At 54.8% G+C, this 16990-nt stretch overlaps 5 protein-coding genes across 5 annotated transcripts; 3 read left to right on the top strand and 2 right to left on the bottom strand.

The window, feature by feature from the left end:
• Positions 1-560: 560 nt before the first annotated feature.
• Positions 561-1358, top strand: FMP52 (Protein fmp52, mitochondrial; the record flags this gene model as incomplete). Its single annotated transcript, XM_064841499.1, has 3 exons — positions 561-602; positions 659-997; positions 1050-1358. 3 exons carry the CDS (start codon positions 561-563, stop codon positions 1356-1358), a joined length of 690 nt encoding a protein of 229 aa, XP_064690990.1.
• Positions 1359-2011: 653 nt separating this feature from the next.
• UFD4 (Ubiquitin fusion degradation protein 4) lies at positions 2012-7654 on the top strand (the record flags this gene model as incomplete). Its single annotated transcript, XM_064841498.1, has 2 exons — positions 2012-7391; positions 7458-7654. The coding sequence occupies 2 exons, from the start codon at positions 2012-2014 to the stop codon at positions 7652-7654; spliced, it is 5577 nt and encodes a 1858-aa protein (XP_064690989.1).
• Positions 7655-8682: 1028 nt separating this feature from the next.
• On the top strand, positions 8683-10288 carry ALT1 (alanine transaminase; the record flags this gene model as incomplete). Its single annotated transcript, XM_064841497.1, has 2 exons — positions 8683-9738; positions 9812-10288. The coding sequence occupies 2 exons, from the start codon at positions 8683-8685 to the stop codon at positions 10286-10288; spliced, it is 1533 nt and encodes a 510-aa protein (XP_064690988.1).
• Positions 10289-12116: 1828 nt separating this feature from the next.
• Positions 12117-13686, bottom strand: LTS14_008810 (uncharacterized protein; the record flags this gene model as incomplete). The annotated part of the gene is made up of 3 exons (XM_064841496.1): positions 12117-13140; positions 13301-13499; positions 13644-13686. The coding sequence occupies 3 exons, from the start codon at positions 13684-13686 to the stop codon at positions 12117-12119; spliced, it is 1266 nt and encodes a 421-aa protein (XP_064690987.1).
• A 1033-nt stretch (positions 13687-14719) lies between these two features.
• On the bottom strand, positions 14720-16591 carry AGE2 (ARF GAP with effector function(s); the record flags this gene model as incomplete). The annotated part of the gene is made up of 1 exon (XM_064841495.1): positions 14720-16591. The coding sequence occupies one exon, from the start codon at positions 16589-16591 to the stop codon at positions 14720-14722; it is 1872 nt and encodes a 623-aa protein (XP_064690986.1).
• Between the last annotated feature and the right edge of the window lie 399 nt (positions 16592-16990).

The following is a 16990-nucleotide window of genomic DNA, read 5'->3' as shown; positions in this document are numbered from 1 at the left end:
TGCCGTCCCTGCTCGAACAACCCATTCCATCGCCTCGATCCTCAATACCATCGACCCTGTTCACCCAAGTTGTGTCTATCGTCACAACGATGATGACTTCGAGTTTAAGATATCGTGATAGGAGTCGGCTATTCCTTCCTCAGATAAGGTTTGACGTGCTGAGGTAATCATGAAGAGGACTAAGATCGAAATCGTTTTGTTATCCTTTCGCACCCCAACGTTCTGATTGATCCTGCCTAGTCTCCTTACAGCAGGCAAGCAGATGAGTATGCTCGCGATTCTACGGTAGTGTGAAAACGGGAGGTGTTTCACGCACCGTACCGCAGTTTAGGCGAGGCTCGCATCAAGTCCGCGCTGTGCACCTGCTTGCTGCCGTTCGCTCAGACTACTTACATTTTCGTCATCAATAAGCCCCTGATAAGAGAACAATCCATCCCAATCAAAATCCATCTCTCCACAGCTTTACAAGTCGGATCTGTGCCCGTTCTTGATCAAGGCCAGCCACACAGTAGGACGCGATCGCGAGCAGAGGACCGTGACGACAAATCAACTTCCCCTCGATGGCTACCAACGTGGCACTAGTGGGCAGTACTGGCCTCGTGGTATGCTCCGCGACTCTGTCTTCGCTACTGGACCAACCCATCTGACAGGAAATTAGGGCTCTCAGATCTTGACATCACTGGCCAACCTCCCCAATGTGACCACAATCCACGCCTTTTCACGCAAAGAGCTCTCTGGAGGACCCAAAGTTCAAGGCATCACATCTTCCGACTCAGAAGCATGGCCGACACAATATCCGTCTGGAGCCCAGCTCTTCCTCTCGGCCCTAGGCACTACACGAGCACAAGCTGGAGGCTTCGATAAGCAGCGAAGGATCGACTATGACCTCAACCTGGATCTGGCAAAAGCAGCAAAGGCAGCTGGCACGAAGGCTTATGTGCTTATCTCTTCGAGCGGAGCGAATAGTTCCTCGGCTTTGGGAGGGTATATGAAGATGGTGCGATACTTTTCATTCGGCTTTGAGGTGGGATACTGACTCGTGAGTACAGAAAGGCGAATTGGAAGATGCTATCAAGGCACTGGAATTCGACCATATGATTATAGTGCGGCCTGGGCTGCTGGTTGGCTCACGTAATGATACGCGGACTGCAGAGTTCGCTCTCCAGAAAGTGGCGTCTTTCATGGGTTCTATCAGTGGTAGCAAACTGAAGGACTTCTGGGCTCAAGATGCCGACACCGTCGCCAGGGCTGCCATCAAGGCTGGAATGGATGCTTTGGAAGGGAAGCAAGCCGAGAAGGTCAGAGTGTTGTCTCAGTCCGACATTATCAGGCTGGGCAGGATGGAGGGGAAACAATAGTCATGAAGTGCTAGTGACAGTTGTATGAGTATATCGTGGCTGCATGAACAGTAGTCAGACCGTCGAGTTAGTCATGTACCGAGCATGCTGTCGCTCTCACGTTCATATCCTTGCGAGTCATGCAAAGCCATTAGGTTGTCGCTGCTGCGTATCTGGGATGAAATGCTGCTAGCGTGAATGCCTTAATTATTAGGCCAATACACTTTCGAGGTGACGGCAGAGGCGGGCACTTTGGGCTGTTCCACACTCTCTCACAAGCCACTCAATCACAAGGCGCGGCTTCCTGACAAATGCCGAGCAGCAAGACAGTCCTTCACGAGAGTCATATGCTGCGAGAAACATCGAAATCACGTTACCAACCCACCGTCACTCGCTAAAGCCCGGATTTTCGAGAAGCTATGAACTGCTTGCAATGAATAGGCATGGTTCACGAGTGAACAACTCAAGGTTCGTTTGCACCACCTGCACGCACACACCATCCACCTTCTGTCTCGAATAGCCTTGCCGCCGTCATCACACACACTGTTGTCTTACTAGAGGCTTCGGTCTTGGTCTTACCATTTGTGCAGTGGCAAGTGGTATTGTCGACTAGAAGCCTCCACCCTCTACCAAAGCCGTGACCCATCACCACACAGAACACTCACTCACCGATAATGACCAACAGAGTAACGCGGTCAGCCGCTGCCGCCACTACGAGTAACGACAGCAACGACCAGGCATCCACATCCCACGCTACTATCACCGACACTGGTTCCCCCATCCGACCACCCACTCGCAAACGCAAGGCGGCCGAAGCAAATCAACCCCAGCCGAGCCGAAAGAGCAAGCGAGCGAAGGCTGGCAATAACGAGCCGGAGCAGACCACGACGATCACACAGCCACGGAAGCGTAAGACGAGGAGCTCGACTGCAGCGGACATGTCCTCCGGTGCACCTTCTTCATCTGGAGACACCTCGCCGAATCAGCAAGTGCCACGTGAAAAGCGGAAGTCCAGTCGGAGAAAGTCAAAGGACGAACCATCAGGCTCGACATCAGCATCAGGCTCTCGGCGGAAACACAAAGGCTCGCGAAAGGATCAGGATGTGCCGATGAAGGACGGTGAGGAGAACAGTGAGGAACGAGGAGGAGATGCTGAGAATGGTCTTGGACGATCGGACGCAGCAGGAGGCGCTGACGAAGGCCATGAGTCATCGTCGAGGAGGTATGACGAGGAGGAGCGTGACGAGATGGCGGCGAGGGGTCATGATCCGTTCACCAGCGGGTATCTGAGCCGCTTTGGAGCTCACGCTGGGTTGTCTAGCAGCCTGCGTGCTCTCAGCGGCATCATGTCGGGTCAAAGTGGTCGGCTGCGCAACATACTGGAGCAGCTCAAGACCAAGGAGGATCCGTCGGTTCAAATGATCGCGCTGCAGGAGCTGTCAGAACTTCTATTGGTCTCCAATGAGGACAACCTGGCTGGTCACTTCCAGCCAGACTTGTACGTGAAGGAGCTTGTGGTCTTGATGCAGCCGAACGAGTTCACTGGTGAGGAGAATCCGGAGATTATGCTGCTGGCTTGCCGTTGCATTGCCAACATGATGGAGGCTCTTCCTGCGGCAACAGCAAGCGTGGTCTACGGAGGTGCTGTACCGATCTTGTGTCAGAAGCTGCTAGAGATCCACTTTATCGATCTGGCCGAGCAGGCGCTCAGCACTCTCGAGAAGATCTCTGTGGAATTCCCATCATCTATCGTCCGTGAGGGTGGCTTGACTGCCTGCTTGACCTACCTTGACTTCTTTGCGACCAGTACGCAACGTACAGCTGTCACCACAGCAGCGAACTGCTGTCGAAACATCAACGATGAATCATTCGCCACAGTCCGCGATGTGATGCCGATTCTGCTCAGCACTTTATCGAGTAGTGATCAGAAAGTCGTAGAGCAGGCATCGCTTTGCGTCTCAAGAATCGTCGACAGCTTCAAGTACAAGGAAGACAGGCTTGAGGAGCTCGTCAGCACAGACTTACTCAAGGCTATGCTGCGCCTTCTGCTACCGGGTTCAACGAACATGATCAGCCAGAATGTGCATACACAGTTCCTCCGTGTGCTGTCCCACACTGCGCGCTCCAGTCCACGCTTGTCAGTCGAGCTCCTGAAGATGAACGTGGTCGATACACTCTACCAGATCCTCACAGGCGTATCCGCCCCACCAATTACGGACGACGCAGCTTCCAAGATCGACAAGAACATCATCATGCAAGCTATAATTCGCACACCACGTGAGCAGATCTTCGAGACACTGAACGTGATTTGCGAGCTCCTTCCGGCTATCTCCCGCGACAGTCTGAACTTCATGAATGATCTCTTTGACGCAGTCGAGACTCGTGGCCACAGACATCCGCCGCCTGCACCAAACACTGCGCCCAACACTTCACCAAACGACAAGAAGCTTGAGCTGCTCAAAGGTTGCCCGAATGAGGTCAAGCGGTTCGCCATCATTCTGTTTCCCACACTTATGTACGCTTTCACATCGACGGTCAATCTGAATGTGCGACAAAAGGTTCTCACGGCACAGCTCAAGATGCTTTCGAACCTCGACGCGAATATCTTGGACCAAGCTCTTCATGGGGTGTCGTACGCTTCGCATCTGGCATCAATCTTGACGCAACAGGAGAATGCATCCCTCGTCACCTTTGCCTTGCAAGCAGCTGAGCTACTGTTGAAAAGACTGCAAAGTATCTACAGACCGCAGTTCTACCGCGAGGGTGTGATGGCGGAAATCACTAAGATCGCCGAGCGGCCACTGAAGGCGGATGTGTCTGCTGTTGAGGCTAGTCAGGTCGATATCATCACGGAGCATCCACCTCAAAAGATCGAGGAGAACGATGACGATGCGGACGATCATGAACGTGCTGAGGACGAAGCGGCCACGATCGAAGTGGATATGGATCACGCCGAGGAGGACGACGAGGTGGGCGAAGATGACGAAGACGGGGACGAGAACGAAGATGTCAATGACGAAGACCATGCGGATGACGACGAGGACGATGAAGAGGATCGTCGGCGACGCCAGCAATACGATGATTCGTCTTCGCCGAACAAATCACGCCGTATCACCGATGTCGAGGACGTGATCACACTCCGTGCTAAGCGTTTTATGGAGGCGCACAGCAGCGAAGGCACACCTGAGATGCGTGAAAAGGCTAGTCGGGTGCTGCAAGATTTGCGCAACCTTACAGCGGAGCTCAAGATGTGCTATAGCGGCGTACAGAGCCAAGGCGGGACTGAGCTCTTCGGCAGGCTTGCGAAGTACTTCGATGGTGATGCTTTGGAAAGCATAACTAGCTACGAGCTCATGACGTCTGGCGTCGTTGACGTTCTCCTCGCCATCTTCAACGACCCTGACACGCAAGCTGCAGCAGAGGCGAGATCCGATTTTTTGGAGGTCTTCATGGCAACTAGCATTCATAGCAAGACTGCCGGCACATCTACCACGCCCTTCAGCGTCTTCGTGCTGAAGCTGCAAGATCTGCTCAGTCGATCGGAGCATTTTGAGGTCATTACTGTTGAGCGCAATTCATGGGAGCACGGTGGTAGGAGCGCGGCGTCCATGCTTGCCAAGCAGCTGCGGTTGAAGTTGCTCGCTGATGAGGACTCTGGCATACCACGTCCTTTCAACAATATCATGGTCTCCATCCATGCCATCGCTACCTTCAAAGCACTTGATGACTACCTCCGCCCACGCATCAGCATGGCCGAGCGTCCACCGCGATCAAGGCGCGAAGGAGGCCTGACGAGCGCCATGGCTGCTTATCAGGCCATGATGGCTGGTCGAGGTGCACCGCCTCCTGCTTTGCCGACACTAGGTAGCTCTTTGCCCACTAGGAGTGCGTCGAAGAAGCCACCTCGAAGCAAGTCTTCCAAATCGGAGTCTGCAGTGGCGCAGGAGACACCTGAAGCTGAGGGTACGACCCGCCTTCGTAGGTCGTCGCGGAGACATACCACTCAGCCTTCGTCTATCGACTCTCTGGCGCCACCTGCTGTGCAGACTGATCCTGAGCAGCCAGAGGAGGGGTCGCAGGACACTCTGGAATGCGCAGACGAGGCTCAGCTCGAGGATGAGGACGACGAAGATATGGAGGCTGATCTTGAAGCACTTGTCGATGATCTGGAGGAGGGCGCTCTTGAAGAAGATGCGCCAGAGCCGTCAGCAGTCAATCTCGAGGTTGCCAATTCCGGCAAGGTTACTGCACGCACGGAAGATGGCACAAGCATTGGCACACCATCTCAAGGCACGCCGAATCCTACGACCCAGCGCGATCGCATGTCAGCTGCCTATCTTGCTCAAGCTCGTGAGATGCTATCTACGCCAACATCGTCCGCGCGGCCCAACATGTCCTTCGCGCAAGCACTGCAGAGTACCCCTCAAGACTGGCACATTGAGTTCAGCATCAACGATCAACTTATCTCTAGCGAGACGACTATATACCGTGCCTGCCATTTCAACAATTCCCTTGGCGAGGAGGTATCTACACGCCCAATCTGGTCCGCCACTCACACCATCAAGTTTAAGAAGGTGCAAGGGCCGCCACCGGCTGAGCGTGCTGGTCTCACACCTCCGCCAGACTCGTCGGTGAACATGGAGAACGGACTGCCACCGTCGCTCAACAAGCATCCCATCACGTCTGGTATCCTGCGTCTTATGAGCATCCTGCACGAGCTCAACGCAAATCTGGAAGACGTGCTGGCGGAGAACAAGAATGCGGTCAAGCTCAACTCCGAACCACTGACACAGTTCGTCAACACCAAGCTCACCGCCAAGCTCAACCGTCAGCTCGAGGAGCCGCTCATCGTGGCAAGCCAGTGCTTACCAAGCTGGAGTGAGGATCTCGCACGCCTGTACCCATTCCTGTTCCCATTCGAGACGCGCCACCTCTTCCTGCAGTCCACCTCTTTCGGCTACGCTCGGTCGATGTCACGCTGGCAAGGTTCGGGCAGCGAGAACGACTCCAGACACCGCCACCGCGACGAGCGGCCGTTCCTGGGTAGGCTGCAACGCCAAAAGGTGCGCATCTCACGTAGTCGCATCCTCGAATCGGCTATCAAGGTCATGGAGCTCTATGGCGGCTCACAGAGTATCCTCGAGGTCGAGTACTTCGAGGAGGTCGGTACGGGTCTGGGCCCGACACTCGAATTCTACTCGACTGTCTCGAAGGAGTTCTCGCGCAAGAAGACGAAGCTGTGGCGTGAGAATGAGTCGGCTGATAGTGGCGACTACGCTTTCGGTGCTCGTGGACTCTTCCCTGCGCCGATGGATCAGACTATGGCGGATAATGATAATGGCAAGAAGGTGTTGGTGTTGTTCAAGATCCTCGGCAAGTTCGTTGCTCGATCCATGATGGACTCGCGCATCATCGACGTCTCCTTCAACCCTACCTTCTTCCGCATCGGCGACGGCAATGCTGCTGTAGCGCCAGCTTTAGGCGCCGTGGCGGCTGTGGACAAGGATCTCGCCAAGTCGTTGAAAATGCTGAAGAAGTACGCCAGCGCTAAGCAGCGGATTGAGGACAACGACAGCCTCTCTCAAGATCACAAGGAGCGCAAGATCGCCGCCATCCGCATCAATGATGCTCTGATCGACGACCTGGGTCTGGACTTTACATTACCTGGCTACCCGCACATCGAGCTTGTGCACCGCGGTAGCAGCCTGAACGTCACGATCGAGAACGTCGGGATGTACATCAGCAAAGTTGTGGAGTTCACCCTCGGCTCCGGTGTACAACGTCAAAGCGATGCCTTCCGTGCCGGTTTCAGCCAGGTGTTTCCTTACTCGGCTCTCAAGGCTTTTACGCCGGACGAGCTTGTCATGCTGTTCGGTCGAGTGGAAGAGGATTGGAGCCTGGAGACGTTGATGGACTCGATCAAGGCCGATCATGGGTATAATCTTGACAGCAAGAGCGTGAGGAATTTGCTGCAGGTTATGTCTGAGTTGTCGCCGCAGGCGAAGAGGGATTTCTTGCAGTTTGTTACGGGGAGTCCGAAGTTGCCTATCGGTGGTAAGCTCCAACCGCACTCCAAGTTTGCCAATCGTTGTCATTTGCTAATCTAACGGGGTTTCATAGGTTTCAAATCCCTCACGCCCATGTTCACCGTCGTCTGCAAGCCCTCGGAACCTCCTTTTACGTCGGACGATTATCTGCCTAGTGTCATGACTTGTGTTAATTACCTCAAGATGCCCGACTACACGGATCTGAAGATCTTGAAGGATAAGCTGGGGTTTGCTATTAGGGAGGGTCAGGGTGCTTTTCATCTTTCTTAGGTTTGTATGTGGATTTATGAGGAGTTTGGCGGTTTATGGGCATGGGCATGGGGTATGGAGTATCGGGTATGAATTGGGTGGTAGGGTGGGATGCGGAGTATGCATAGTTGTGGCGTTCTTGTTTTGCGCAAGCAAACGGTGTAATACGAGACTTTATGGCTCACGATGGAGTTGTTGCTTGGGGCGTTCAAGGAGATGGGGGCGAGGGGATGTAGTACACATGGGGATGAGGATTTTAACATGGGGTTGAGACTGTGGATCGTAGTAGCTTCTTCAGCATGAGCCCTGTGCTGGAAGCATACACCTGCTATACCTACACGGAACTTTGATGCGCTTTGCTGCCCTCATGCCTTCGAGTCTACCCACTGCGTCTGTCCTGGGACATATCCCTTCTGCTTCGCTCATGATAAGCATGCGAGATAGAGTCTCTGCACGTGAACGGCTTCCTGCATCCCGTCCTGCAGGATCAGGCCGTCGGTGGCGTTCCTCAACCCCTCCACGCAACGGTTCGCATGGTGTCTCACTGCTATCGGACAGATTTCCAATGCTTTTACTTGCCCCGCCACTGCATATCATATCATCTTGCATACAGCTATCTGTCGTTCATTGACCATTCACTTACACAGCATACATACATCCTTACACTAAGAGGCATTATCTAAGACTAGCTCGAGTCAAACACACGGGGTTCGCCTGGCCGGAGCGACATCGGCGAGAACCGGGTGTCTGCGTCATATTGGACTGGATCATTATTGGATCGATTGACGACTACGATGCTAGTGCAAAAGAAAGTCGTCGGCGTTGCTGTGCTTGGGCAGGCGAGTACAGTCAGTAGTTGTGATAGGAGCTTGGTTGGGAGAGCTATCTTTACTACATCCACATCGACATCGACACCGACATCATCGTCAAGACACAACTCTTCTTCATCATCATTAACAGCCCCGTCACACCCCGGACGATCACGACAGATATACACCACCCGACGACGACCAAGCACACGACCAAGCACACGACCAACCCTACCAACCATGCCTCTCGCAGGCCCCAACGGCGCCCTACCTCTCCCCTCATTCATGGAGAAACGCCTCTTCAGCACGACCCCCCAAGTCCGAAGTCTCAACATCAACAACATCAACCCCCACGTCAAAACAGCCAAATACGCCGTCCGCGGCGAACTCGCCATCAAATCCGAACAATACAAGTCTCAGATCGCATCAGGGAAGGGTGGTGATCTCCCCTTCGATTCCGTAATAGCAGCCAATATCGGCAACCCACAGCAACTGGACCAGAAACCTCTCACCTTCTTCCGACAGGTGACGAGTCTACTCGAGAATCCCGCGTTATTAGAATGTCAGGAGGTGCTGGAGAAGGAAGCAGGATACCAAAGCGACGTCTTCGATCGCGCGAGGACGTTGTTGAAGGATGTGAAGAGTGTAGGCGCCTATTCTCAATCCCAGGGAGCACCGGGGATCAGACAAAGCGTGGCGGATTTCATCCAACGACGGGATGGGTACCCGGCGGATAAGGAGTCCATCTACCTCTGCGCGGGAGCGAGTTCGGGCGTCAACGCGCTCATGAATGTCATTTGTGCGTCGCCGAATACGGGCGTGCTGGTCCCGATTCCGCAGTATCCCCTCTATACTGCTACGTTGGCCTTGTTGAATGCTAAGTGTGTGCCTTATTATCTGAACGAGGAGAACAATTGGGGTACGGATCTCGGCGGAATCCGATCGGCATTGAAGAAGGCACAGGGGGAGGGGATCGATGTCCGAGCTGTCGTGGTCATTAATCCCGGAAACCCTACCGGTGGATCTCTACCGGAGCAGGATATCAACGGGATTCTGCAGATGGCGGCTGAGGAGAAGCTGGTCGTGCTGGCGGATGAGGTCTATCAGACGAATGTGTTTGAGGGGAAATTCCACAGCTTCAAGAAGGGTCTACGGGATCTGCAGAAGAGTGCGGAGAACAAGGATGGGAAGTTCGATGATTTGGAGTTGGCGAGTCTGCATAGTATCAGTAAGGGTATGGTTGGGGAGTGTGGGCACCGAGGAGGGTATTACGAGATGGTGGGGTTTGATCCGGAGGTATGTCTAATGCAAACAAAGATACACAGGCACCAATTTCACCTTTGTTCATGAACTAACACCCACTTTCCAGGTCGTCGCCCAAATCTACAAGTTCGTCTCCATCATGCTCTGCCCCCCCGTCATCGGCCAATGCCTAGTGGAAACCATGGTCAACCCCCCTCGCGAAGGCTCCCCCTCATACCCCCTCTACCGGCAAGAATACGACGGAATCTTCTCCTCCCTCCGCTCCCGCGCCCAAGCCCTCTACACCGCTTTCCAGTCCATGGAAGGCGTGTCCTGTCAATCCCCCGCTGGGTCGATGTATCTCTTCCCTACTATCCGCTTACCGGCCAAGGCTGTGGCGAAGGCGAAGGAGATGGGGAAGGGAGGCGATGAGTATTATTGTCTCAGGTTGTTGGATCGCACGGGGATTTGTATTGTGCCGGGGTCTGGGTTTGGGCAGAGGGAGGGGACGTTGCATTTTCGGACGACGTTTTTGGCGCCGGGCACGGAATGGGTGGGCCGGATTACGGAGTTTCATCGGGAGTTTATGGAGGAATTTCGGTGAGGTTGAGGGAGGTGGGGAGGAGGAGGAGGGGGAGGAGGAGGTTGCGTGGTGGGGCTGTGGGATTGCATGTGAGGTGGTGTTCCTGAGGCCGATGGGCACTTTATCTCTGCTCGTGTCATTTTGCTGTGGATATAGCGATGGGCGTTATTGGGGGTTCGCCTTGAGTGCAGTTAGATCTATGCTCCGACTGTTGCTGCACCGGAGGGGGTTTGTCTGTCTGGAGAGGAGGCTTGTATATCCAATCTCCCCTAAACCTCCCAAGAGTTGAGCCTGCACTGTCACTCCCTCCCTCCCTCCCTCCCTTCGTATTACTTCCTCCGTGCCCTCCACCCTCTCGAAAACCATCGTTCCCTCCTAACTCTCCAGAAGGGAGACCGAAACATAACCAGCCTAGCTCCCCGAACTCCTGGAAAGCGGTCCTGGCTACTGCAGAAGCCTGCTCCTCCCTCTCCTGCTTTCTGAGGAGCTGGAACTGGACTTTGCCTTCGGCTCCCATGCCGCGTAGATGTCTCGGAACGCCGGTCGCCCATGGTTGACCGGTATGCAGATTCCGAACCTGCAGGAGATGGAGGGTGTGGACATGTGGGTAGGAGCGAGCCAGGACGGCCAGGAGGGTGTGGACTGGAGGACTGTCTTTTGTTGTGGTGGATCTGATGCTCAGGTGGAGGGTTTTGCAGGATGGGAAGAGATGTGCTAGTCCCAAGGCCAGGACGCTGGAGAGGTGGAGGGTTTGCACCGACACCAGTGGGTCTGGTGGTGATATTGTGGCGAAAGCCGTCACGATGGCTTGTGCCATGGAATCAGCACTACTATCATGTATCGCCACCCTCAGTTCTCGTAGCCCTGGCAAGAAATGCTGGGAAAGCGTAATCCGTAGCCCTTCGATCGTCCCCTCTCTCCACGTAGGAATTCCGAGTCGTAGATCCAGTCCCCTCACATGTTTCCTATACTCACACCGCTCCAAAGATTGTAGGAATACATCAACAGTGTCTTCGTAGTGGGAGGTGTATCCGGCATTAGTAGCCTGACGGAATTGGACGGGAGCTGCTAGGTCACGAAGGCGACGGCATGTCGAGGTGAACTGGCACAAGTACAATGTCTCCGAGGATGCTAGATTACGAGGGAGGTCGAATGTTGCTTTTTGGGCAGGGGTGGAAGCGGATATGGTTTCGCAGAGGTAGTAGAGGAGGTCGTCGGGGAGGTCTAATAGGAGGGTCGGCCGGGACTTCTGTGGCATTGCCATCTGGGACCTGTTCGCAATGCTACGGTCCTGCGGCGGAAGGGAGGAGGGCAGTACATAGATTTTCGTGTTTCCTCATGCGGATCGTCCTCGTCTCGCGAAGAAGTCTTCTTCCGGGCCTACGTTTGTGCCGCTGAGTGATTCTGTTGAGGAAGCAATGATTCGTCGTCCGCTGAGCGCATGAGGAGTATGTAGAGGAGTAAATTAAACAATTAAGCATGAAGCCGCGAGAGTGTGAGAGCTCTTGTAGAGACGAGGATTCGACACGCTTTCGAACACTTCATGAGAACGTGGTGTCGTCGTGGAAAGTAGAAGCAGAACACGGTGCCAGACAGAAAGGCTTGCTATCAACATGAAGGTATATCTCCTATCGCCACTCATGCGCCAGAAAAACACCATGCATCATAAACCGTTTCGTCGCCGCTAGAAAAACGATCGAGAGAACAAGAACACCTTCCATATCTAAACCCGACGACGAAGCGCCTACCATGTACAAACCTCCGCCACCTCCATCCCGAAACCACCATCACCACCACCACCGCGGACTCCTCCTCCTCCTCCTCCTCCTCCACTACCACCCCTCTCGTCCTAAACAACCTCCACATAGTTACTCGGAAAAATCCCCTCGCGCCCCCCAATCCTCCCCGTCCACCAATCACTCTCACTCTCAGTCCTCTTCACGATCGTAATCACCTCGCCCTTCTTAAACCCCAAATCCCCGGGCTGATCAGCATCGAACGTGAACTTCGCGACCGCCTGTCCCGGTCCCGCCACCGCAGCACCTTTGGCGCCAAAACTCGGTTTCGACGCAAACGCCGGTTTGGGAGCCGAGGGTCGGCCGGGCGCGGGACCCTTGTGGTCGGAGTAGGAGTAATCTGATTGATCTCCTATGGTAGAAGAGCGCTGACGGGAGTTTTCCAGACGGTCGAAAGTTTCGCCCGGGTTGGCCCGGCTGTATTGGTTCTGGGCGCGGTCGTAGGGGTCGTCTTGCCATGTACTTGCTCGATTCGGCTGGCCGAACCCACCCCCGTCCATCTCGCTGGTCAAAGGCGTGCCCGTTCCGGTGCGATCTGTTCGGACTCCTTCGCCGAATGCGGAGCCGCGAGAGCCTTGCCAGACGACGTCTTCGTGGCTGTCGTCGTAGACTGGGACGTCGTTGTACATTGCGTCTTCGCCCTTGAAACTCCCGCCCACGCCGGCGAAGACGCGGGAGTTCAGTATTCTCGTCAATGGTTCTGCTTGTGGCGGCACAGGAATCGATCCACCTAGGAGTTCTCGCGCAGTCAATTTCTGATTATACATTTTCTGATTCGCATCTCTCCGTTCGATAAGCACGGACCCCTCCAACGACACACCGGCAAAGAGTCCTTTCGTCTTCGAGTAAGCGAAGATACCGGAGACGGATTTCAGAGATGCAGCACCAGCGGCTTCGGCATTCCGACCTACGGGCCCTGCGGCGATGGAGACGTTGCCCCCGAGGGTGAGGGAGCCGACTTGGGCGAAGGTTTTTACCGCGCTGGCGTCGTTGAGGATGAAGACGAAGTCGGTGATTTCGAAGCCGATTTGGCCGCCGAAGCCGCCGCCTACTGTTCCTATTGCTGAAGGGGCGGACCTGTGGAGATATGAGTGGTCAGTATGTGCTTCGTCTATGTCTGCCAGCAGGTCCGAACGTGGTGGTGGAGCTTTCGCCACCGTGCTCGCCGTCTTGCCTCTGACTTGGTCTGACTTCCCAGCCGTCGACCGAGCTGCTTTGGAGAGGATATATGACCTACCATGTCCCATCGCTCAACCTCGCAACCACGACACCACTCCCAAACCTCCCTGACCCCAAGAAGCCAGCTTTGAACACCGTGAGAATCGCAAGACCTTTCGCATTGGCGAGGATGTTAGGAGGGATGATCTTGTCCGGGCCAAAGGCTTGTCGCGGATCGATGAAGGATGCGAGGATGCGACCGCATTTTTTGCACTCGCCTGTGGAGGAGCTGTGTTAGCTTAATGTTCGCTCTGCACCGTCTCCATTCCGTATGCGCCGGTGTGTTCATGCCCTCGTCTCCTTGCCAGAGCGGTGGTGGGATACTGTATAGTATGTTGTAGTGGGTAGTGGATAGGACATACTTCGCATAGAAGAGGGTAACGGATTATTGATAAAGGGCGGCATGATGGGCGACTCTTTCCCTTTCCCTCTCTTGACCCAGCGATCGTCTCACTCCTTATTCAAATTAATGATTGGAATTATTATATGATTGCTGTAGCCTCGACGTTGACATGTGGATGGGGGCGGAACCGCTGCGCCTCCGTGGACATGACGCAGCCCTCATGGCTTGTTGACTAACGCCGAGGCCGTCTACTCTTACAATATCACGAGACAGAGGAAAGGTAGTTTGCGCCTGGAGGTTATACGACAACGTCTTGGAGCCTTGAGCACTTGTACGATAGCACATCCCGGAAATCAAGGCGTAGTCCCTCAGCCCTGCAAACGGACGACATCCTCTCCGCCTCCTCCAACAACCTCTACAAACCGCCATACCACCCCACCCCTACCAACCGCCAAAATGTCAGACGCCTACACAAGAGAACAGTAAGCATCCTCCACACACCACAGACGAACCCCTGATATCATACTAAGAGATAAACAAACAGACAGAACAACGACTCCCTCTCCGCCCTCTCCGCCAAAGTCTCCCAGCTCCGCAGCGTCACAGTCGACATCTACGACAACGCCCGGGACCAACATGTTCTCGACTCGACCTCTGATACCTTCTCCACCATGACGACGTCTTTGAAAGGGAGTGCGAGGAGATTAGGCGTGATGGCTAGCCAGGGGAATAAAGTTGCGGTGTTGAAGTTGGCGGGGATGATTATCGGGGTCGTGGTGCTGTTGTGGTGGGTACTGAGCTTTTTTTGGTGAGGGTGGGTAGATGGGGAGACGGGGGGTGTGTGTGAGGTGTGGGGTGTGAATCTATGATCTTAGCATGGTGTTCTGGCGTTGATGAATTCTCGGAAACCTCCTGCATGTGGCTGTCAAGGATGCATAGCGAAGCAGCTATCTTTTTCTCACGAAACTGAAGTGGAACCGTTCGAGTCACATGATTCTGAGGAGTGTTCTATTCTGTTCTGCTCTACGTACGCAACTCCTCGCCACGTCACACTGTCCCCTCGCCGCACCTACCCGCCCCTCGGTCTGTACCATCTCAACCCCACACATTCCCAAACAAATCATCCTCCTTCCCACCACTGCCACCTCCACCACCAGGACCCCCTTGCCTCATCGCAGACGAAGAAATAGAAGTATTGGTAGCAACAGGACTAGCATGACTCCAACCCCCAAACTCCTCATCCTGCTGCACCGAGAACCCACAACAACCCGCACCCTGTCCTCCAAAGCCACTATTCGTAGACGTGACCGCCGGTCGTGAAATACTAGGAGGAGCAGGCGTGGGTTCCGGATCACCCCAGCCCGCGTCAAAGGGACTTTCCATTTTCGTCACTGCCGCTGCGGGTCGTGGCGCGGGTGGCGAGGTATAGCTACTCATACTGTTCGTCAGCGCAGGCGGCGGCGCTGCTGCCGGGGTATGAGTAGGTGCGGACGTAGGATCAGGTGTAGCCCACGCATCACTACTGCCCCACGCATCCATGTTATTCATCGAGGAGAACGCATTCGAGTTCGATTGGGGTGCTGGGACGGGTTTCGGTGGTCCGGTTTGAGTTGGTGAGGATAAGTTGAAGGCTGAGTTGTTGGTGTAGTTGCTTGCGGAGATTGGCGGGGGGGATTTCACGGTCGGTTTTGGTGGTGGGGCGGGGGTGGTGTAGTTGCTGTTCGGGGCTAGGTCGAAGAGGTCGCCCATTCCGCTACTTGCGGCTCGCTTGGGTGCCGTTCGGGTTGTGGTTGGTGGGGAGGACATGGTGGCGGAGGAGAAGTCGCCAAAGTCACCGCCGAAACTCTCCTTGCGTGCTGTTGAGGTGGGTGGGGATGTGTGTTTTGGTGGAGGAGCGGGTTTGGCGTCGAAGAAGCTGCCGCCGCTTAGTGGGTTGGTCTTTGCTGCTGATGGTTGCCGTGTATGTCCTGTTGGAGATGTGAAGCCTGGAAATGGGGTTGGCGCTGGTGCAGCTGGTACCTGTGGGGATCCGAAAGAGAGCGAGGAGAAAGCATCACCCATACCTCCCATACTGCTTTGTTGAGGTGACGAGAGCGATGGAGAAGTCATGCCACCAAACAAATCCGCATTCGATCGTACTTGCTGCTGCTGCTGTTGCTGCTGTAGCGGCGCCCCAGCAGGTTTCGAAGCATACAACGACAGAATCGACTGCTTCAGATCCGTCCGCCCGGGCGGCCCCGAACTAGCAGCCCCAGTACTCGAAGGCCTCTGCGGTGCACTGGCCCCACCACCCAAGAAGTCCAACCCCAACAAACTCTCATTTGGCCTCGTCTGCTTCGGCGGCGCGGCCACAGCCCTAGAAGGTCCGGATCTACCACCCACCGCAGGCTCCGTCGTACTCGGCCTCGCCGGCCCCGGATCCCCAAACAGATCCACATCCTGCGGTCTCGTCCTCGGCGGCTGCGGTAACGTCCCACTACCATTCCTCACACTATTTCCCCTCGCCCTCTCCTGCACGATCTTCAAAGGCACATCGTCGTCCTCTGCCTCCTCCCCGCCAAGCGTACCAGGATCCGGCATCGGCCCATCCATCGCCCAGCGTCTGCTATCGTATTTCGTCCGTATGAAACTCTCAATCTTGCCCTCGTTCGGCACATGCCCTTCCGCTAATTTGGCTTCCCAATACTTGTTTGCTCGCCTGTTGCCCCATTTCACCATGGAATTCAGCTGTTCATCGGTCCAGGAGTCGAGGTCGATACTCTTGACCTTGCTGATGTGGACGCCGAGGGAGCGGTGGATGCCGGAACAGCGGATGCAGATGAAGATTCCGAGGTTCCAGGAGGCCCAGCGCGGGTGCTTGTTCTTTTTGCAGTCGGCGCAGAATTTGTTCGTTTCGAGCTTGACCAGCGTTTTGAGGGTGTTGCGGTTCCGTTCGGTGGTGTCGGCTGAGGGGCCACGGCGGGACATGGTGGATTATTGTTGCTGTTGTGCGCCTGAAGTGGAAAGTGGTCCAGAGCAGGCGAGCGCTGCGGTTTGTCTGTCAAGGATCTGGGTACCTTGTAAGGAATGATGCTGTCCAGTAGCCAGATAGTAGACAGGTATTTGTGTGATCAGCGTCCTGGCCCAGAAACCAGAGTAGTGCCTGAATGGGTACTGTGTCAATAGCTGATGATACGTCAGAGTGGCCCTGATTTCATGGGTTACATAAGCAGGCATGTGCGCGCAGACATATTATATCCCATTGTTCGATCTTGACTTCGCTCTTACCTCAATATTTGACCATCTCGAGATATCATCTCGGCTGACCATGTCGCAACTAGGTAGGACTGCGGACAGCCAATCGACACAAGACGTCCGGCATGGGAA

The sequence above is a fragment of the Recurvomyces mirabilis genome (genome assembly GCF_035927965.1).
Source record: "Recurvomyces mirabilis strain CCFEE 5264 chromosome Unknown scaffold_27, whole genome shotgun sequence".
Taxonomy (NCBI): domain Eukaryota; kingdom Fungi; phylum Ascomycota; class Dothideomycetes; order Mycosphaerellales; family Teratosphaeriaceae; genus Recurvomyces; species Recurvomyces mirabilis.
The sequence above is the reverse complement of the archived record's forward strand: the minus strand, read 5'-3'. Positions and strand labels throughout refer to the sequence as shown.